The 22,537-nt window shown below is 40.8% G+C and overlaps 1 protein-coding gene across 1 annotated transcript; it reads left to right on the forward strand.

Annotated features, from left to right (window-relative positions):
* The first annotated feature begins 702 nt into the window (after positions 1-702).
* LOC137659887 (tigger transposable element-derived protein 1-like) lies at positions 703-1,610 on the forward strand. Its single transcript, XM_068394664.1, has 2 exons — positions 703-1,170; positions 1,272-1,610. Exons 1-2 carry the CDS (start codon positions 703-705, stop codon positions 1,608-1,610), a joined length of 807 nt encoding a protein of 268 aa, XP_068250765.1.
* The last annotated feature ends 20,927 nt before the right edge of the window (positions 1,611-22,537 follow it).

Here is a 22,537-nt window from a genome sequence, read left to right on the forward strand (position 1 = left end):
CTGGTATATCACTCGCAGAAATATCCCAAGTAGAATGCTGCCTAGAAGAACTTCCATCAGGAAGACATGGCTATCTCACCCAAAAAAGAGTTTTGACATAGGAAAAATCTATTTTTGGGTGAGATAGCCATGTCGTCCTGATTGAAGTTCCTCTAGGTAGCTTCTACTTGGGATATTTCCCGCAAGTGATATACCAGAGAATTTTACCTGAATGATACACCAGTAGGGGCTTAACCTTACAATCCCCACTGGCATTAGCACAGAGTGCAAGTGTAAGCCTGTCCTTCATAGGCTAATGGCCAGGGAGCTTCTTCTCTTCCACCGTGATTAAGTCTGACAAGGCATTTTTTTCCAAGAGAGCCCAGTTCCGTCACAGTTGAAGATTTGCTGGGGACTGTATCCTTTCTGGAGAGTCAACTCAATGAATGTCTTAACAAAGATTATGGCCTTTTTTGTGTTTGAGCTGTCAGTCTCCCTATGCCCCACCACTGTCTCTTGATTTTTTTTAAACCACCTGTGTGAAGCCTTGAACTCTGGGGGCGCCTGCTACGATGTCCCTTCTCCTGCATCGTCTTTGGCCTGAGCACTCACGAGATCACCGAAAATGATGCTGGCCTTGTGGCAGATTATCGCCTCAGTGATTAGGTCTCGAGCGATTTCCTTGTCCTTAATCCAGAAGAGAAGCTGTCTCCTAATCTCGTCATGGACATGGATCCTCTTACTAGAAAAGACAGTCATGCCCTTGAAAGGTGTTGCTGCTTTAATGACTTTCTTCTGCTTAAGGATGGCGCCTTAGTCAACGGATTTCAGCCGTATTTCTTAGTGATCACACTTAACCACATGCTAGCCTCTATGTATACAAAACTTGAGATAATCAAGAAGTATGAGGCTGGCATGTGGTTAAGAGTGATCGCTAAGGAATATGGTCAAAAGCTGTTGATGATAGGAACCATCCTTAAACAGAAGGAAGCCATCAAAGCAGCAACACCTTCTAAGGGCATAACTATTTTCTCCAGCAAGAAGAGCAACGTCAATGATGAGATGGAGAGACTGCTTCTCTTTTGGATTAAGGATGAGGAAATCGCTGGAGACACGATCACCGAGACAATAATCTGCCAGAAGGCCAGCACCATTTTCTATGATATCATGTGTGCTCAGGCCGAAGACGATGTAGGAGAAGGGACATCGTAGCAGGCACCCCCAGAGTTCAAGGCTTTTCAGGGGTGGTTTGAAAAATTTAAGAGGCGATCTGGCATTGATTCTGTGTGCAGAATGGGGAGGCTGCCAGCTCGGACACGTTAGCAGCCGAAGCCTTTGTTAGGACGTTCGATGAGTTGACTGTCAAGGAAGGCTACAGTCCCCAGCAAGTCTTCAACTGTGAGGAAACTGGGCTTTTTAGGAAGACAAGGCCTGGTCAGACGTACATCACGATGGAAGAGAAGAAGCCACCTGGGCATAAGCTTATGAAGGACAGGTTTGCCCATGCTCTATGTGCAAACACCAGTGTGGATTGTAAAGTCAAGGACCACAAAGTGCTTAAGGATATGCTTCCGGTGATATGGAGGGCTAATGAAAAACCCTGGGTAACAAGATGCTTGTTCACCAAATGAGTAAATCTTTGTTTTGGCTCGACTGTGAAAAATTATTTGGAAGAGAAGCGCCTCCTTCTGAAATGCCTGCTGGTGTTGGTCAATGCCCCGGCTCACCCTCCTAGCCTCGAGGAATATATCCTAGTGAAGTATTCCTTCATCAAGGTTCTTCTGCCAAATACCACCCCTCTTCTCCGGCCCATGAACCACCAAACGATTTCCAGCTTTAAGAAGCTCTATACGAAATATCTCTTCAAGAGATGTTTCAAAATAAAAACAGCACAAAGCTCACCCTGTGTGAATTTTGGAAGGAGCATTTTGATGTTATAATATGCCTCAGACTCATTGATGTACCTTGGTGGGAGGTTTCGAAGCACACCTTGAACTCTTTGTGGGAGAAGCTGTAGCCCGATGCTGTCTCTGCACGAAACTTCGAGGGCTTCTACGTAGGCCTAGCAGAAGCCGAAACTTAATCAGTTGATGATCCTGAACTTGTTGCTCAACCTGAAGTTGCAGAAATTGTTAGACTCAGAACTGCCATGGGTCTGGAAGTCGATGAGGATGATATTAATGAGCTTCTCGAGGAGCACCAAGAGGAGCTTACAATGGACGACCTGAAGGAGCTGGAGGCCATGCAATTGAACGTCGTTCAGGAACAGTTCTCTAGCAGCGACAAGGAGGAGGATGACCGCCTGACAACAGCAAAAATTAAGGAGGCTCTAGCTGGCTACCATAAATTGGTGACTCTTGTAGATAAGAGACACCCAGAAAACGTTCACATAGGTTGTGCTCTTGAGTACATAAATGTTTCCGGAACATTTTGAGAAGCAGGCAGAAACAAGCTTCCTCGGATAGTTATTTATTAAAGAGGTCTTCGATACTAGTAGGCCAAGGTAAAGGTCAAAGTGACACCCCCCCCCCAAAAAAAACAGAAAAGTGGAAGTGATGAGGAAAATTATCAAATTTAGAAAATACAAAACGTAAAGTAAAAGAAATAAAAAATTAGAAAGGCAAAAAATAAAAAAAAATAAATTAATTTCAAGTTTTTTGTAAAGTTAAGGGTTAATATTTTTTACCATTTGTTAATGTGTTTCGTAAAGTTAAGTATTAATGTTTTCTGCCATTTATTAATGTGTTTCGTAAAGTTAAGTGTTTATCTTTTCTGACACTTGTTAATGTTTTCTGCCATTTGTCATCATCCTCTACCGCACAACTTTCTTTAACAGACATCGCCTCACCCTAAAGGCAAGGTTCCACATTTTTGTTACTCTATTTCCATTTATTATTGCATTACTGAACTGTCTGTTCTAATTATATATTTCATTGACAGTTTATTTATTGTTAGGTTATGTATTGAAAGATCGAAGTGGTTGTGTTTCATTGAGTTTTGTATAGTTTAGCCTTATAAAATTTAATGTGGTGTTTGTTCCCATACTAACAAACCTTACGTTATTTATTTGGATTATCTATTTGCGAAGCTGGAAGGTACCCATTGGACTAAAAAGTGCGAGGTGGCAACCCTGGCTAACCACTGAGTGGGTAGGCAGGGGGGTGCTGGGGGTACCCAGGCACCTATATCTACTCACACTACTCTTAACTATGTCACCTTTTTCTTTTGGCATGTAGAGAGCAAATGTGTCTTCTCTCTCCTCCTTAAGGCTTGCCATTGACTTTGTAATTGCTTTGCTTTTTCTCTATTCAGATGTGATTGTGACTTCTTCCTGAAGCTCCAATGCAAACGTGAACTGGTCGAGAGGGTGCCGCTTGAAGGTACCTTCATGTCGTCGGTTGAGACCGACCCTCATACCTTGTGTTCAAACTGTAGGAGGCGTTGTTGTGAGAAGGGTTCGCCTGCGACGAGTGTCGGTAGTGGCCTGCCTCCCAGTTGGAGAAGTTTGGATATCATAGGAAGAAGTAGGCTAAGCGTGATCTTTCTCACTCAGGAGCAAAGAAAGCGAGATCCTCATCTTCCCGTACGCCCAAATCTCTTTCCAAATCTCCTTCTCATACACCTTCCCCCGGGGGCTGATTGAGCAGGAGATCAAACTAGATAACTCCTTGGCAACCTCAGGATACTGGGGGGGGGGGGGGGGGGCATTGCTTCCCTTAGTGGAGCACCTTGACCTCCAGCTGCTGGGGACCCTTTTTCCTTTGTAGATGTGTTGAGGGGTGTGGCCATCCTTAGGGATTTCTGCTACAACTTCGAAGGAAGCATTGCTGTAGCTCCATCAGCGTGGGGCTAGGATGGACTCTTCTCCAGAGCCTTCAACATCTTATGCTCAGGTTGTGTGCGATGTCCCTCTGTCAACCTTTCCTGGCACTTCCACGCGTGGACGTGGCGATTGGTCGTGTTCACCCCTCCAATGGCCTCCTACTGACAACAATCCTGCTCTCCATCCAGGGACTTTGTCGTCTCTTAATCCTCAGCCTTCTGTTTCTTCCTACAGGAATCCTCTAGCCAATGGTGATGATGATCTTCATGCGGCCAGCGCTCCATCTGCTAGCCGTTCTCGAGGGCGAGATTCTCCATCTTCTCGTCCTTCTGGACTCTCGTATTCTGATCGTGGTTCGCGACAATCTGAAGATCATCTGAGAGATCGAAGGTCATCACGATCTCGTGCTCTTCTCTTAAAAGGTGTTCCACTTCACGAGCTTAAAGCTTGCAATAGCGGTCATCCCGATCACGAGCTAGACACTCCAGATCTAGGTCTGAACATTCATGTTCTATATCGCAATGATCTAGATCACGAGGATGACGCTCGTGTTTGGGAGGGTGACGCTCACATTAACGAGGACGATGTTCATGCTTGCGAGGGTACCATTCGCGTTCACGTGGTCGATGATCACGACCATGAGGATGACGTTCACGATCGAGAGGCCAACACTCATGACCACGAGCTAGGCACTCTAGACTTTTGCGCCATTCAAGATCGTGAGCAAGATGATCCCAATCATGAACAGAACGCTCACGATTACGAACAGAACCTTCATGATCACGATGTAGATGTTCATCAACGACCTCCGACTGAACCTGATCTTGCTGTTGAAAAACAACCGGACAGGCATCCACCTAAGCTACCCCCAGCACCCTTTACGGCCTGGGGCGCTTTAGCAAAGCACTCACCTATGTGACGCTTTCAGACGCCATCCTCTGCAGTAATACGTTCTCCAATGCTTCGGGTTGCTCCCGTTCAAAGGCTCTTGTTACCTACTGCAGCCAGCATGAGTGATTCTCCAGTGCAACAGTAGTCCTCATGGCCTCCACCTTCATGATCGGCACCTGTTGCTTGTGAAACGAGCATGTGAATCTCGCGATTTCACGTGTGAATCGGCGATTTCCGCAAGCAATTTGAGAGTAGTGTTATCAAAATCGCAAGCAAGTATGGTCCCAACACCTCCCCTTCTGCCTCTGGCTTCTTCCACCTCTAGTGATAGGCTCATATCCTTTCCCAAAGGGTTCAAGGAACCTCCCAATAAATTTGTGAATGTTCCTATCTGTACCGATCATCCTCTTTGCCTTTTGAAGGAGGATTTTCTGTTCCCCTAGAGGTTATTGCCTAGGTCAACACAGGCACCTTTTTGGGTTCCTTCTAGGAGAAGTTCTGTCCTCCTGGACTCCCTAAGAAAACCTCGAACTTCATGAAGTGAGGTGAACTCCCTTCTTGGTTTGATACCCTTGCATCAACCCTCCAGAAGTCTTGGGGTGTGGCTCCTCCACCGCCTCAGCCTTGGACTGTGTAAGTCAGGGCTACTCCTTGGATCCTGTTGGAGAGTTCAGGGTCGAGTTCGTCTCATGGAAGTCCTGTTCCTAGTTGGAGGTCCTTCCAGGAGAAGAAGGCATAGTGATCATCGCCAACTAGATCCAGTGCTGAGGTGCCCCCTGTGGTCGATAGTTCTCTCGAACGTCTTCCTTAACTCCTGTTCCTAAATTCTTCAATAATTCTACCTCATTAATCCTTTTCCCTTCCGTTCTCATCATCTCTGTCTTCTCTTTATCTTGAGCCCAACCTCGTGTGATATTTCAAGCATTCTGGTAAGCAAGCATTACAAATCCTGTGGTGTTCTGCTAACAAGGACAGCATCATCAGCACAATCTAGGTTTGCTAAATTCCTATCGCCAATCCAGTCCAAACTTTCTCCACCATCTCTTGACTGTTCTACGCATTATAAAATCCATGAGGAGGATACACATCAAAAGTGACAAAACATTCCCTTGGAGCATTCCGATGATCACTGGCAATTAATTTGATAAGACTCCATTAACATTAACTTTGCACTTGCTATGCTCATGAACAGACTTAATCAAATTTACATATTTAAAAGGAATTCCATAATAACGCAGGACTCTCCACAAAATTGGCCGGTGAACACTATAAAAGGCTTTTTCATAGTCCACAAACACCATCAAAAGAGGTTTTCTATACTCTATGCATTGCTGTACGTGTCTCAGAATGAAAATTTGGTAAGTGCAACTTCTACCTTTTCTAAATCCTGCTTGTTCATCTCTCACCTTTTCATCAGTCTTTCTCTCCAGTCTTTAGAATGAGCATACATATATTTTCATAACAACTGATGTAAGCGCTATGCCTCTGTAAATATTGGAATCGTTTAGGTCTCCTTTTTTTTTTTTTTTGCAATCGTTTAGGTCTCCTTTTTTTTTTTTTTGCCAGCACTCTTAACTCCCATTCATCAGGTTTTGCGTCCTCATGCCACATTCTACAAAATAATCTTGGTGTAAGTAGTCTGGAAGTCATTTCATTTTCGCCAGTATCATCTCGGCAGTTATTCCATCGTATCCCGCGCCTTTCCATCTCTAGTTTTTTTAGGATAGCTCCGACTTCAAATACGCTGCATTAATTCATAAGAACATCAAAGTCTTCATCAACTTCACGTATATCAGTCAAATTATTCCCTTCATATCTCCTATTCATAACCTCACTGACGTGTTTCATCAAACGTTGTCTTTCTTCGTCTTCTGTTGCCATCTCTCTTTTTGATGGGTATATGCTTCTTCTTCTTTGCCGAAGTCGAGATTTCATTAATAATTCTATGAGCAATCCTTACACCATAGCCATTTCCTGAAATCATAGCTTTGTGAGCCTCTTCTGCTTTACTATCTAAATATTCTCTCCAGTCATTCCTGGTTTTTTTTTGACCTCACTATCAATACTTAAATACCTAGCATGCTCTTCCTTGTAATTTTCATTACATCCTTAAAATCTTTCAACAACCAATTTCTGCCTTTGTCTTCTTTTTATAGTATCCCAAGTATCATTCGATATCCATTGCTTTCTCCGTGTAACTGCGTGTCCCAAGACTTCACTACTAACTGACTGACATGTGTTCTTAATATCACACCATTCTTCATTAATTGTCTGTTCTTCGTCTCTTAAAGTCTCTAAAACTGCAAACCAATTTCTACATTCAATTGCAAATGTTTCTCTGTGCTCTTCTTCTAAAAGCTTAGTTGTATCAAACCTAGGTATTCTATCTATCTTTCTGTTTGGTGCTTTCAGTTTTAATTTCAGTGTGACAATGGGAGCTGGTGATCATTATCAATATCTGCACCTCTATAGCTTCTTACATTTCTCAGAGCCTTCCTTTTCTCTTTATTAATGCCAATGTGTTATATCTGATTTTTGTAATTGCCACATGGTGAAGTCCATGTATACTTGTGGATGTTCTTTTGTTGAAAAAGAGTACCTGCAATGACAAGATTGGCATTTCATCCACACCTGTTTATTATATTTTGTAATTTCTGAAGTTGTACTTTTGATAAATTGTAATAGATGGAGTTGCAGTAGTCAATCCTGGTAAGAACACAATTAATCACAAGTTTCTTTACAGAATATTCATGCAGGTACTTTTTTTTTTTTTTTTTTTTTATAAAAGCAATGTTTTTGAGATGATAACCAGCAGTTTATTTTTTATACTACATATATTATATATATGGGCATATATATATATATATATATATATATATATATATATATATATATATATATGTATACATAATATATATATATATATATATATATATAAAACATATATATATATATATATATATATATATATATAAAACATATATATATATATATATATATATATATATATATATATATATATATATATATATATATATGCAGAAGCCCAAATAGAGAAGTAAATAAATGAAATACCGGTAGGTTTTGTTCGTAATGAAAAAAGTTAATTTAGTTAAAGATGTAACAGTGTTAAATAAGTTAAAGTCAAGCAACCATAGTCCATTGCAGAACAAGGTCTCAGACATGTCCTTCCACTTGCATCTGTTTAAGGTTTCTCTCTGCCAATTTATACCAGCAAATTTTCTTAGTTCGTCCATCCACCATCTTCTCTTCCTTCCTTTGCTGCTTTTGCAATCTATCATTATCATCATCATCTCCTCCTACGCCTATTGACGCAAAGGACCTCAGTTAGATTTCGCCAGTCGTCTCTATCTTGAGCTTTTAATTCAATACTTCTCCATTCACCATCTCTTACTTCGCACTTCATAGTCCTCCTCCACGTAAGTCTTGGTCTTCCAACTCTATTAGTCCCTTGAGGAGCCCAGTTGAAAGTCTGGTGAACTAATATCTCTTGGGAAGTGCAAAGAGCATGCCCAAAACATCTCCATTCACCCCTTACCATGATCTCACCTACTTCACGCTTCATAGTCCTCTGCCATGTAGGCCTGGGTCTTCCAACTCTTCTAGTGGCTTGAGGAACCCAGTTGAAAGTCTGGTGAACTATTCTTTCTTGGGAGTGCGAAGAGCATGCCCAAACCATCTTCATCTACCCCTCATCATGATCTCATCTACATATGGCACTCGAGTTTCATTTCTAATCCTGTCCAGCTATCTAACTCCCAATATTCTTCAGAGGGGTTTGTTCCCAATTCTACAAAATCTGTTGGATATTTTTTCATTGTCATACCACGACTCATGTTCATACAGTAACACTGATCTCACTAAGGTGATATATAGCCTGATTTTTGTGTAATTTCAGGCGATTTGTTTCCCAAATTATACTTAACCATTGTCTGATTTGTTTTTTCAATCTTTCATTAAGCTCCAATTCTAAAGACCCTGTATTAGAGGTCATAGGTCCTAAATATTCAAATGATTCTACCTCATTAATCCTTTCTCCTTCCAATGGTATTTCATCTTCCATTGCACATTCTGTTCTCATCATCTCTGTCTTTCTTGTATTTATCTTGAGCCCAACCTCGTGTGATATTTCATGTATTCTGGCAAGCAAGCATTGCAAATCCTGTGGTGTTTTGCTAATAAGGACAGTGTCATCAGCATACTCTAGGTCAGCTAACTTCTTATTACTCATCCAGTCCAATCCTTCTCCACCATCTCCAACTGTTCTATGCATTACAAAATCCATGAGGAGGATAAACAGCATAGGTGACAACACATACCTTTGGATTATTCCACTGTTCACTGAAAATTCCTTTTATAGGACTCCACTAACATTAACTTTGCACTTACCATGCTCATAAATAGACTTAATCAAATTTGCATATTTATAGGGACCCATTATGATTTTTGTACATTTTTACCAATTTACGATCAAAATGTTGTTAAGCCATAAAGAACAACTACTCGATGACCTTTACTCGTAATGACCATCAATTATTCAATATTCTCATAATATGCCCTACCAATGTCCATTTCTTTTTCTTACATATTGTTAAAATATCCTCTACTTCAATTTGTTCTCGTATCCATGCCGTTCTTTTTCTATCCCTTAGTGTTATTCCCATCATTATTCTTTCTTTAGCTTTTTGAGTTGTAGCTAGTTTATGCTCTAAGGCTTTAGTATGGCTACAAATATCTGATCCATAAGTTAATACTGGTAGGACCCTATGAAACTCTGATTCAATACTTTTCCTTTAAGAGAAAGGGGTATTTTATTTTTATAATCACATTTTGTTTATCAAAAGCTTTCCAGCACATGTTTAACATTTTTTGATTTTGGTCTCATGTCCTGGGGATTCACTTACTGTCTGCCCTAAGAAGGTATATACATTAACAATCTATTATGTGTTGTCTCTGCTTTTTCATTGAACATAATCTTAGCTTTACTCATATTCATTTTAAGTCCTACCTTTCTGCTTTCTCTATCAAAATCTTCTATCAACTTTTGCAATTCCTCTCATGATTTACTAAATAGAACTATGTCATCTGCCTATCTTAACTTGTTAAGGTATTCCCTATTAATCTTAATTACTACATTTTCCCAGTCTAAGTTCTAAAAAACCTCTAGACATGCTGTGGATAATTTAGGAGAGATGGTGTGTCCCTTTCTAACTCCTTTCTCAATTAGAATTTTCTTACTTGCTTCATGTAGTTTTAGGTTTTCTGTACTTCTTGTGCAGATATCTTCAAATGTTCTAACATAAGATTAATTCATTCCTTGTCTTCGAAGGGGTTTCATTACTGTTGAAGTTTTGACAGAATCAAAAGGTTTTTCGTAATCTGTAAATGCCATGTAAAGTGGTTGATTTTACTATTAGCTGGTCAGTTGTTGAATGCCCACTTCTAAAGCCTGCCTGCTCTCTTGGTTGATTAAAGTCTAGGTGTCCTTCTATTTGGCCTAATATGATATTTGTGAATATTTTCTACATAATACTCAGATTAGACTTATTCGATGAAAATTGTTCAGGTCTATTATGTTCCCCTTTTTGTGAATTAATATAATGATAAGTTTTTCCAAGCTGTAGGTATAAAGCATTTTTGCAGAAATTTTGTGTAAAGTTCAGTGTATTTTACTACTATGAAAGCTCTTCCAGCTATTATTAAATCAATTGCTAGGCTACACACGCACACACACATACACACACACACACACACACATATATATATATATATATATATATATATATATATATATATATATATATATGTATATATATATACTGTATATATATATATATATATATATATATATATATATATATATATATACATATATATATACATATATATATATATATATATATAATGTATGAGATGTGTGTGTATATATATAATGTAATTTGGCATACATATGTTTATATGTACACACACACACACACACACACACATATATATATATATATATATATATATATATATATATATACATATATATATACATAGATATAATGTATATATATACATATACATGTCTATATTATATATACTACATATGTATAAGTAAAGATAGGTAGTAAGATTGCCAAGTGGTGAGTCACCGTTGAGAGTTATTGGGACCTTTGATTGGCTAGACAGTACAACGTTGGATCCCTCTCTGGTTATGGCTCACTTCACCTTTTCCTACACAAACAACAAATCGTTACACGGTATTGTATTTGTTTAGTGGCTACTTTCCTCTATGTCAGAGTAGAAGAGATTTTATCTATGGTAAGCAGCTCTTCTAGGAGGACACTCCAAAATTAAACCATTGTTCTCTAGTCTTTGACAGTGCCATAGCCTCTGTACCATGGTCTTCCACTGTCTTGGATTAAAGTTCTCTTACTCGAGGGTGCACTCGGGCACACTCATCCATCTTTTTCTCTGTCTTCTGTTTTTATTTATTTATTTATTTGTTTATTTATATATTTGTTTTTTTTTTAATGGGGTGCTGGGTAGGTTTAGTGGAAGGACCATGGATGCTACCACTTAGAGTATTATTGGGTCCTTTGACTTGCCAGACAGTACTACATTGGATACCTCTCTCTGGTTACGACTCATTTTTCTTTGCCTTAACATAAACTGAATAGTCTGACCTATTATTTGCACATTCTCCTCTGTCTTCATACACCTGATAACACCGAGATTACCAAACAATTGTTCTTTGCTCTGGGGGTCAATGTCTGCATTGTAGGCTAATTGTTCAGTGGCTACTTTCCACTTGGCAAGGGTAGAAGAGACTTTAGCTTTCTTGTTTTCTACATCCTTTGATAATATGGAATTGACAATAGATGCACAGTATGCAATGTGAAATGTTGAATGTGTTTGAATGTATACGATTAAATGAATTCTGTAAATAACTGTAGGGAGTAGGGTTCCTCTGCAGTATAGGACCAGATGAAAGCCTTTAAGCAGCCCTTAAAGTAAGTAACTTCTTCATGAATCTCTTCTTTTATAGCTTTGATAGATTTTACTCTAATGCATCCAACACAGGTATAAAGGGTTTGACTCTGAATTTGTCTCTAGGCTCAAGGTTCTCTAAAGCATCATCTTTGATATGCCTTCTCTTAGATCTGTTGAAATCAACATTAATAAATTTTTCCTTTGTCAGTTCCTCAAAATAATCGAAAATATCCCAGTTATATCTTTAACAAAACCCGAAAGTGAAGAATACAATTTCCTACATACATCTAGACTAACTTTATGGTCTTGTAGTGTTTTAATACTGTAGTCTTGAGAAATACATCCAGAAAATAAGCCCATAAATATAATATTACCATGAATTCAAACCCCTCCATTTTACTCAAGTATTTATGGCTTGATTTCTTGTAGTGTTAATAAACAGCTGATGCAAATCAGGAATTATTACATCATGATTACCAAGCATTGCAGCTGTGGCCATTAAATGTCTTTTGGACTTATGAATCATGTTGTGAGAATAGCAATAGTATTGCCCACCTATGTGAAGATGATGAAAAGAAATTGCACAATTTTTGGAAAGTTCCAAAAAAAAAAAAAAGCACCATTTCCCCTATTTCTAGTGGCTTGACTCATATGGGCTGGTTAATCACTCCCTTTAATAATAATAAATAATCCTCTTTCTAGTGGTATAAGTGAGAGTAAAATCCGAGAAATGAAATATGTTTGATTCTCGCATTGAGTGTGCATATGATTTTGAACCTTGTGGTTGGCTGAGCCGAAATTCGAAACCTTGCTCCGTGCTAAGTGCTAACCATTTCCCGATCTCTTATCAGCTATTATTAGAAGTGCCGTTACAAGGGCTAATGCCTCACCTATGAACCTGTCAGCTGATAGGTGAAGCAGGGATGATAGGTGAAGCAGGGATGCCACATAGAAGCGTAAATATATTACATTACTTTTTTTTTTATTTAGTGTGCAATAATAATCAAATTAAGTTTGAAAATATCTGCCGATACACAATCTGAAAACAATATTTTGCAGAAAATTTTAATGCTTATGAACGAAGTGGCAGGCAGCCAATGCTCGAGGACTTGCAGTTGTTATTTTGCGGCGGCGGCTCAGCTGTCAAGTTTGAACTTCTCCCAAAAACATTTTGTGTTGATTTTTCAAGGTTTATTGGCTATTTTAGACATTGTTAACACTTGGAACGATATCGAACAATGATAGTGAGTGTACTGATCGATCTCCAACCAACCACATCGAGTGGCAGTAGCATAAATATTGGGGTTTTCTACCGTTAAACAGTGCATCGGTAAGTGCTAAGGAACAAGAACTGGTGGTGTAAGTTTACATATTCTTCAGGTTCCAATTCCAAGTAAAATATAGATGACAATAACATCGATCCAGTTGACAGTTTGCAATAAAAACACATCAGCAAGTGTTGTGAACGATAACACTGAAATTGACAGTTTTCTAGTAGGTAGTAGGTTGGCCAAGCCACCAGACACCCGTTGAGTTACTTTTGCTAGACAGTTATTGGGTCCTTTGATTGGCCAGATAGCAATACAGTACATTGGATCCCTCACTGGTTACGGCTAATTTTTTTCTCTGCCTACACATATGCTGAATAGTCTTACCCATTCTTTACATATTTCCCTCTTTCCTCGTGCACGTGACAACATTAAGATAAATGAAATATTCTTCACGGTTAAGTTATTAAAGTTATGCTTGCAAAATTGAAATACAGGGCTTAAAGAAACTTGGGCCCCAGTGTAAAGATGTTTATTTTCAAAGGATCACTATGGAAAAAGTGAAAGATATTCTTGAGACTTATTGGGCCCTCGGTGATATTAATAAGCAAAATGCATATATTTGTGGCTGTATTAATGAGAAGTCTTTTAAAAGAAAGTATACAAAGGAGAAAAGCAAACTCTTAGTAAAGACAATGTTCACTGTGATGCATTCTGGTGTAGCCTACAAAGTTTGTAGGAAAGGGATTGCAGCAGTGCATAGTGTCGGTAGGAGAAGGTTGGACTATATAGCCAAGAAGAATTTGATCAGCATAGTTGCAAACTTCTACCATTTCTTCCCTTCGTGGGTGAATGTAAGTGTGATCACACTTCTTTTGCATGCTGTTTTATTATTATTATTGTTGTTATTATTATTATTATTATTATTATTATTATTATTATTTTTATTATTATTATTATTATTATTATTATTAGCCCAGCCACTGAGGGGGGCAAGCAAGCCTCAACTTGGTGCCGGTCCCAAGCCCGGGTAAATAGGGAGGTTGGCAGCAGGAAAGGCATCCGGCTATGAAAAATTAGCCCAGGTAGTATGTAGCGCTACGGCCAAGCGTCCTAATTTACTTATTATCGCCCCGACTGTTATCTTTTATAGAATAAAAACGCTTGGAAATGGTCTACGGATTTTAAATATGTGCTTAAACGCACACTTTTATGTTATTTGCCGAAAACCCTAAATTACCTGAAAATTTGTGGCTCGAGTTCTTACTCCGGCCACGAATCTTCTCGCTCCCGTAGTAGGTAAGGGGGGGGGGTCCGGGGGGGCGAAGCCCCCCTGGGTAAGGACACGGCTTTTAGCATAGGTTAGGTGGGTTTTTTAAGTTAGCTTCTCCCGCCAAAATCGATTTTAGAACGACGGCCACAGTTCAAAATATTCCAGTTTTCTACGAACTCGATTTATAGAATGACGGCCACAGTCCACCCCACTTTATAATATTCCCATTTTCTATGAATGAAAATGGATCTGGCTGTCACCCTACAAAGGCTCCATTAGCCCAAACCAATATGGCCCATGGAGATTGTGAGATTAGAATTAACGCTAGGGCGTTCCCCATAGGTGACGCGTTGGGACGTCACCTGATCCCTCCGAAACAATCGGCAAGGGCTACCCAGTCATGGGTGGGCTGAGTTAAAGAGGCAAGCTTGGAGGAAAATATATGAGGAGAGGATGAGAGTAGCAACTCTGAATGTGGGGACAATGACTGGAAAAGGGCAGGAGCTGATTGACCTCATGGAGAGAAGGAAGATTGGAGTGCTGTGTGAGCAGGAGACCAGGTGGAAGGGAAATAAGGCAAGAGAACTAGGCGAAGGTTGTAAAATTTATTACATTGGAGCAAATAATGAAGGAAGAAATGGTGTAGGAATAATATTATCCAAAGATTTGAAGGAAAGTTTGATTGGAGTGAATAGGAAAAATGACAGAATTATGAGATTAAAGGTGGGACTGGGAGCAACAATAGTCAATGAGGTGTGTGCCTATGCCCCACAAGCTGGATGTAAGAGGAGGAGAGGGATACATTTTGGGAGGAGATGGACCAGGGGATTAGAATAATTCCTGCAAGGGAAAGGGTAATTATGGGAGGAGATCTGAGTGGTCACTTGGGAATTTGTAGGGAAGGGATAGAGAGAGTGCATGGAGGCTGTGGTGTGGGCAAGAGAAATGATGGGGGAGAAAGAGTGACTGATTTTGCAGTGGCTTTTGACCAGCAATGATCAACACCTTCTTTGAGAAAAAGATTAACAGAATGATTACTTACAGTAGCGGTGGCAGGGAAAGCCCAATAGATTTGCTGCTGTATAAGAGAGACCATCTGACGGAGGATAGAAATTGCAAGGTGATAAATGGGGAGAGTGTAACAGCGCAACACAGGATAGTGGTAATTGATTACAGACTAAGGAATTGTAGAAGTAAAAAGACGAGAATGGACCCAACGATTAAGTGGTGGAAATTGAAAGAGGCCGAACTGAGGGTCTTGTATAAGGAAAGAGTGCTGGAAGCAGTAAGGTTACGTGAGGATGTACAAGAATGGTGGACTGAGAATAGTAAAGTGATTCTAAGGATCGGTGAGAAAGTACTTGGAAAGTCAATAGGAAGAAAACCCCCAAATGATAAAGAATCGTGGTGGTGGAATGATGAGGTGCAAGAACGGGTAAAAACCAAGAAAGAAGCCAAGAAGAAGGAAGATCTATCAGGACAAGAGCAGGACAAAGAAGAATATAAGCAAGCAAAGAAAGAAGCAAGTAGAGCAGTAGCAAAGGCGAAGGCAGAGAAATGAAATGAAGTCTATAAAGAGATGGAAAAACCAGAAGGAGAGAAGAAAATATTACGAATTGCTAAGGCCTGAGATGCTGAGATAAGGCAAATAAAAGATAGCAATGGTATAGTTCTAGCAGAAGAGAATGAAATTAAAAGAAGGTGGGGAACTTATTTTGAAGGACTATTGAATGAGGATAACCCAGGAACAGTATTTGAAGTTGGACTCCCAGACGAGGCAGTTACCATAGGAGTGACTAGAAGAGAAGTAGAACAGGTAGTAAAGAAGATGAAAAAAGTAAAGCTGTAGGACCGAATAACATACCAGTAGAGCTATGGAAGAGTCTTAAAGAGGAAGCGATAGATATCTTGTGTGACCTGATGCAAAAGATCTTCAGTCATCCCCATCTATAAGGGGAAGGGAGACATCCAGGAATGTGGCAACTACAGTGGCATAAAGTTGATAAACCATACTATGGAGATTTGGGAGAAGATCATTGAGAAGAGACTCAGAGATGAAACAATAATTGGTGAGGAACAATTTGGATTCATGCCTGGAAGAGGGTCTCTAGATACAATATTTGCTTTGAAGCAGATGGTATAAAAACATCGGAAAAAACAGAAGGGATTATATATGGTCTTTATTGACATGGAGAAGGCATACAATCAGGTACCATGTCGGAAGGTGTGGAGATGCATGAGAGAAAAGAGAGTCCCTGAGAAATATGTAAGAATCACCCAAGATATGTATAAGAGGGCAGAAGCAAATGTTAAGAGCAGTTTAGACCTAACAGAAAGTTTCCCAGTGAATGTGGGACCACATCAGGGGTCTGCATTGAGCCCTTACCTATTTGATCTGGTCATGGATGTAGTAACCCAAAGTATTAGAGATCAGCCTCTTTGGTGTATGCTTTTTGCTGATGATGATATACTGTGTAGCACTAGGTGAAACGTAGTAGAAGAGAAACTGGAGGAGTGGAGAAGAGAAATGAAAAATAGAGGATTGAAGATCGCCAGGAAAAGACAGACTATTACTGCTCGTATACTCACTTTCTTCTCCCCTCCTTAATGAGATAACCAATCTCCTAAAGACATCTTATCAAATGTAATGACACCACAGACTATAGGCGAATTATAGAGGCATTCAAGCTATCCACTTGAAATCCATCACACATATAAGTAGCAACAACCTTAAGTTCGTTATGGATGTTGCATAAGATTTTTCCTAATTCTAATCATCCTTTATATTCTGACCTTTTCGGACAGTTCCATCCTGTTCATAATACTAGACATGCAGTTAATTCTGATAGTTAGTCCTCTATCCTAAGGCTCAATACTACACAGTATTCTTGAAGTTTTATTCCAGCTGTGACTAAGTTGTGCGGATGATCTTCCTAATCGGGTAGTTGATTCTATAGGACTTCATTAGTTCAAACTTGCAACAAATGTTTTTTTTATATTGAACAGGCTGACATAAGTCATTTTATGGTTTATTTATGAAATATCTGTGTTGATGCTGCTACTGTTATTGAAATATCTTATTTCAATTGTTCATTATTTCTCAGATCGTTTATTCATTTCCTTTCCTCACTTTGCTATTTTTCCTGTTGGAGCCCTTGGGCTTATAGCATTCTGGTTTTCCAACTAGAGGTGTACCTTAGCTAATAATAATAATAATAATAATAATAATAATAATAATAATAATAATAATAATAATAGTATAAACACAAATGAAACAAGAATGGTACGCAACCATAATGGCAACTGTCACCAGTTTTCAGGTTAGGCTTATAAGGAAACTGATGCTTAAATGTCTTCATAACATGGAGGTCAGAATCCATTCTGTGACAATATATTTACCCAGTTTAGTGCAGCTTATGGGCATTGTAATGAAGTAGATACTGTTGACGATGTGGCTTTAATATTCCTACACATAAAGGAATATTGTAGTAATTTGCAGATTATTTTTGGTAAATACTAAATAGATTTGGTTCACTTTGAACATTTTTAGGACTTTTTGGAAATTATAGATATTTTTAGCAAAAAAATATGTAGCAATTAGATCAATCTGTTGATGTGGCACCACTGCCACGAGAGGAGAGATACCTGACCGAGCACTGCTGTGACGGGCCACGAGTAGGTTGTGACTCAAAGGCGAGATGAAAGCAACTAAGTACTATATTATAGACTCAATGAGTATATATACACACTACGTCCCGGCAAGAAGGTCACAAAATACAACATGCTATTTCTTGTCTGACCAGCAACCGGTTCTGTTAACAGTTAACATTGAGAAATAGGCAGACAGGTTGATGCAAGTTGCTTTTAATGTGAGGGGAAAGCAAAGATACAAAGGATAATATATACAAAAAAGAGAAATGTCATTACTATGTACGATCGTGTAACACACGGGTGGTACATGGTATAAGAGGGCATGTTAAATAGGGCGCCCTGATCTAGAGAGGCGAACAGTAGGTGGGTCATCTGGCAGGAGATAAGCAAGCTTTAGATGATCAATGGAGACCCGGACTTCTTTGCCACGAATGTTTAGTAGGAATACTTTCGGATTGCGTCAGATCACAAGGAAAAGGCCCGTGTAAGGGGGCGTTAGCGGTGGCTTGCTAGTGTCGTTGCATAGGAAGACCTGCGTTGCAGAGTGTAATTCTGTTGGTATATGATGCTTCGCTGGGGGCTTGTAAGTCTGGCGGAATGGAGTAAATTTTCCCCCGACGTGACGTACGCGCTGGAGATCGTTGGAGGAGGTTGCACAAGAAAAAAATTTGGCAGGGAAGACCAACGGGTCGCCATACATCATTTCAGCTGCCGAGAAGTCCATGGTGTCTTTAGGAGTGGTCCTTTGGCCCAGGAGGACCCAGGAAAGCTGAGTAAATCAGTTGGAGTCCTTGCAGCAGGACACCAAAGCTGCTCTGAGGGTGAGATGAAAGCGTTCAACAATTCCATTGGCAGCGGGGTAGTAGGCAGTTGTCTGATGTAGGGTGATGCCCAAGAGATTCACTAATGAAGTCCACAATTGAGAGGTGAAAGTGGTACCCCTGTCAGAAGTAATATGCTCAGGGATACTAAATCTTGCAATCCATCCTGATAGTAAGGCAGATGTACATGAGGCGGACATTGCAGTTTCCATGGGAATGGCTTCAGGCCAACGAGTGGAGCGGTGGATGACGGTAAACAGGTAACGATGTCCTTGTGATGTGGGTAGGGGGCCTACAATGTTGACGTGACTGTGGGTGAAATGACACTGAGGTTGAGGAAAGGTGCCCACTCCTGAATCCGTGTGATGATGTACTTTGGAAGTTTGTCAAGAACTACAGGCGCAGACCCAATACTTAGCATCCTTAGTAATGCTGTGCTAAATGAACTTCATCTTCAGCAGCTGTGCAGTAGAACGACGCAAGGGATGTGAAAGGCCGTGAATGAAATCAAACACCTGTCGGTGCATGGGAGCAGAAATCCACGGTCGTGGTCTACCAGGACTGAAGTCACAGAGGAGGGTGGTGTTGAGGGGGACGTCTTCCCAACGGAGGGATGTGCAAGATGTCCTATATGCTTGATACTCTGGATCCTGTTGTTGGGCTTCAGCCAAGGCATTTAAATTCAATCCCAGTTAAACGGCGGCCAGCGTGTTTCTTCCCAGGGACGTGTTGCAGGGTGCAATTGTATTCAGCCACGGCGGAGAGATGTCGGCGTTGACGGGCGTACCAGGCATCAGACTGTTGAGTGAAGGCATGCACCAGAGGCACATGGTCTGTGCGAATGACGAAGGGCATACCTTCTAAGAAATGGCAAAAGTGACGGACAGCCAATTGCACTGCCAGCAATTCACGATCGAAGGTAGAATAACATGATTCTGCCTTGGACAGTTTTCTGCTGAAGAAGGCCAATGGGTGGGGCAAGCCGTTGACCATCTGTTCGAGTACTGCACCAATAGTGATGTCGCTGGCATTGGTAGAGAGAAGGAGAGGGGCATGTGGGATGGGAAAAGTGAGAACAGCAGCAGTTGATAGGGTATTCTTTGCATTGCAGAAGGCCGCTTCTTGAAGGAGGCCCCAATTCAGGTCTTTTGGCTTGTCCTTGAGGGAGGCGTAGAGGGGAGCAAGAGTGGCGGTAATGGTTGGCAGAAAACGGTGACAATTGTTGATCATGCCTAAGAATTCCTGCAGTGCTTTGATGGTCGAGGGCGTGGGGAAGTTCTGTACGGCTGCTACTTCTCAGGGAGGGGATGAACTCCTTCATGAGAGATGCGATGCCCTAAAAACGACACTTCGTTGGCGCCAAAGGTACACTTGCAGATCCACACACGGATGGAGGGAGCCGTCTTTCTTCAGGACGATCTGTAAGGGTGACGACCATGGGCTGGAGTCCTTTTAGTAGAGGCCCATTTCTTCCATTTCGGCGAACATCTGTTTGGCGGCTGTTAATCGATCCGGTGCCAGACGTCTGAATTTGGCGAAGACTGGGGGTCCCGTCTATTTGATATGGAGATAAATGCCGTGTTTGGAAGGAGCCGTGGGCATCTGGCGAAGTTCTGGATGGAAAACTTTCGGGTATGACATGAGGAGGTGGGCGTAGGCATCCGTAGGTGCCCTGATGTGGAGAGCGAGGTTGAAGGGAGCGGGTTGAAGAGGTGTTGGCAAGTATGAGTCTGCGTTGACCAATCGTCAGTGGGCGACATCGACCAGAAGATGGAAATGAGAGAGGAAATCCGCACACAGGATTGGCAATGTGACGTCAGTAACGAGAAACTTCCAATTAAATTTGCCGTTTCCAAATGATAAAGTGAGGTTCTTGTAACCGTAGTTGGGTATCGCAGATCTGTTGGCAGCTGCCAGGCAGACATCGGCAGACTTACACAGACTACGTCGTGTCCTGAAGAGTTCCCTTGGCAAAAGAGAATGATAAGGACCCGTGTCTACCAAAAATCGTACGCCCTTTCCTGCATCATGTAAAAAGAAAAGATTAGAAACACGGGAGGCCACCGCCACGAGCGATAGCCTACTTACACGTTTTTTGGCCACTGACAATCCTTGGCACATTTCTTTGCGGCAGTGGTAGTAGCAAAACTGCGGCTGATGGGCGGCAGTAAGTGGCTGTAGAAGTCGTTGGTTGGGGTGGCTTTATCGCCGCTCCGGCACGTCACGGGGTAGACATGTGTGTTCAACTGCATTCATGTCAGCTTCGGTTAGCGTTGGATAGGTGTCCTCTTCGTCAGGAGTGGAGGCGTTGATGAAGGTCTTGAAGGTCGTGAAGTGGCTGTCCATAAGGGCATTGGCTTTGGTCATCAAGTCCTTTGTGGGTAAACTATTGACCTCGCGTATGGCAGCGTGTATAGGTTCGGGTAAACGGCGTACCCAAAGGGAACGAAGTAGGTTCACCTCACGAGGAGAGCCGTCTGTGGCAGGTTGCAGGCGAGCGATACTGGTCATTTCCTGAAGGCGAGCGAAGCCCTTTGGTCCCCCAATGGTTGCTGAGAGAGCTGAAAAAGCTTTGCTATACGGGCGGCTGGTGACGGTGAGTACTGCTGCAGAAGGCATGTTTTGAGGGCGTCATACACAATTGGGGTGTCTCCTTGTTTGCAAAGCCAGTCGGAGATTTCTGGGAAGGTGTCCTCAGGTATCACCGCAAGAACAAAATCGGCTTTGGTGGTTGAGCGAGTCATGCCCTTGATGAGGAACGGGACTTCTGCGCACTGAAACCAAGCAAACGCCTCTCCACTGGCAAACGACGAAAGTTTCAATGGGGTGGCCATAGTAATAGTGAGGGGGGTGGGTGAAGGCGGGAGGAGCGAGTGCACTTCTGGGGTCAACAATGTGACGGACCAAGAGTAAGTTGTGACTCAAAGGTGAGATGAAAGCAACTGAGTACTTTGTTATAGACACAACATTGAGTATATATACAAACTAGGTCCTGGCAAGAAGGTCACAAAATACAACATGCTATTTCTTGTCCGACCGGCAACCGGTTCCGTTAGCAGTTAGCAATGTGAAATAGGCAGACAGGATGATGCAAGTTGCTGTCAGTGCGAGGGGAGAGCAAAGATACAAAATATATATACAAATAAGAGAATTGTCGTTACTATGTACGACAGTGTGACACACTGGTGGTACACTGCTTGTGAGTGGAGACATTTCAGGTACACCTACTGTCTGTGTCCTGGAATTTTTTATTGAACCTGCTTCTTTTTATATTGAAGTAGATGAAGAAGTTCAATAATTCCTCTGTTCAACACCAGAAGCTGTGTTTCTCTATATCATCTTTTTATATTTATATCTACCTCTTAGTAAGAACTTATGTATATTAACTATTAGTCATGGTGTGCTATGAGTATTTGGTGGATTTTGTACAATACTGTAATTACTTAAGTTTAATCTTCAATATAGTTATATTTTATGTATGCTGGCTATAATTTTCATTTGCTATTAATGTTTTCCTATTGTTTCGTAAACTTTATGAGAAGATTTTGCATAATCTACGTCATGTACAATAGCTAAACATAACACTTGAATATAGTGCCATAGCCTCTTTTGCTGTCTTGGGGTAGAGTTCTCTTACTTGAGGGTACACTCAGGCACACTATTCTATCTTATTTCTTTTCTCTTGTTTTTTTCAAAATTTTATAGTTTATATATGAAAAATTATTTTAAAGTTGTTACTGTTCTTGAAATATTTAATTTTAATTGTTAATTACTTCTCTTGTAGTTTCCTTATTGCCTTTCTTTACTGGGCTATTTTCCCTGTTGGAGCCCT

The sequence above is a fragment of the Palaemon carinicauda genome, chromosome 20 (assembly GCF_036898095.1).
Source record: "Palaemon carinicauda isolate YSFRI2023 chromosome 20, ASM3689809v2, whole genome shotgun sequence".
NCBI lineage: Eukaryota > Metazoa > Arthropoda > Malacostraca > Decapoda > Palaemonidae > Palaemon > Palaemon carinicauda.

What these genes read in the sequence shown, in the direction of transcription:
- LOC137659887 (XM_068394664.1), top strand. Translation starts at nt 703, where the DNA reads ATGGACATGGATCCTCTTACTAGAAAAGACAGTCATGCCCTTGAAAGG. An exon ending in GTGCTCAGGCCGAAGACGAT is followed by an intron (nt 1,171 to 1,271) that starts GTAGGAGAAGGG and finishes TTCTGTGTGCAG; the next exon opens with AATGGGGAGGCTGCCAGCTC.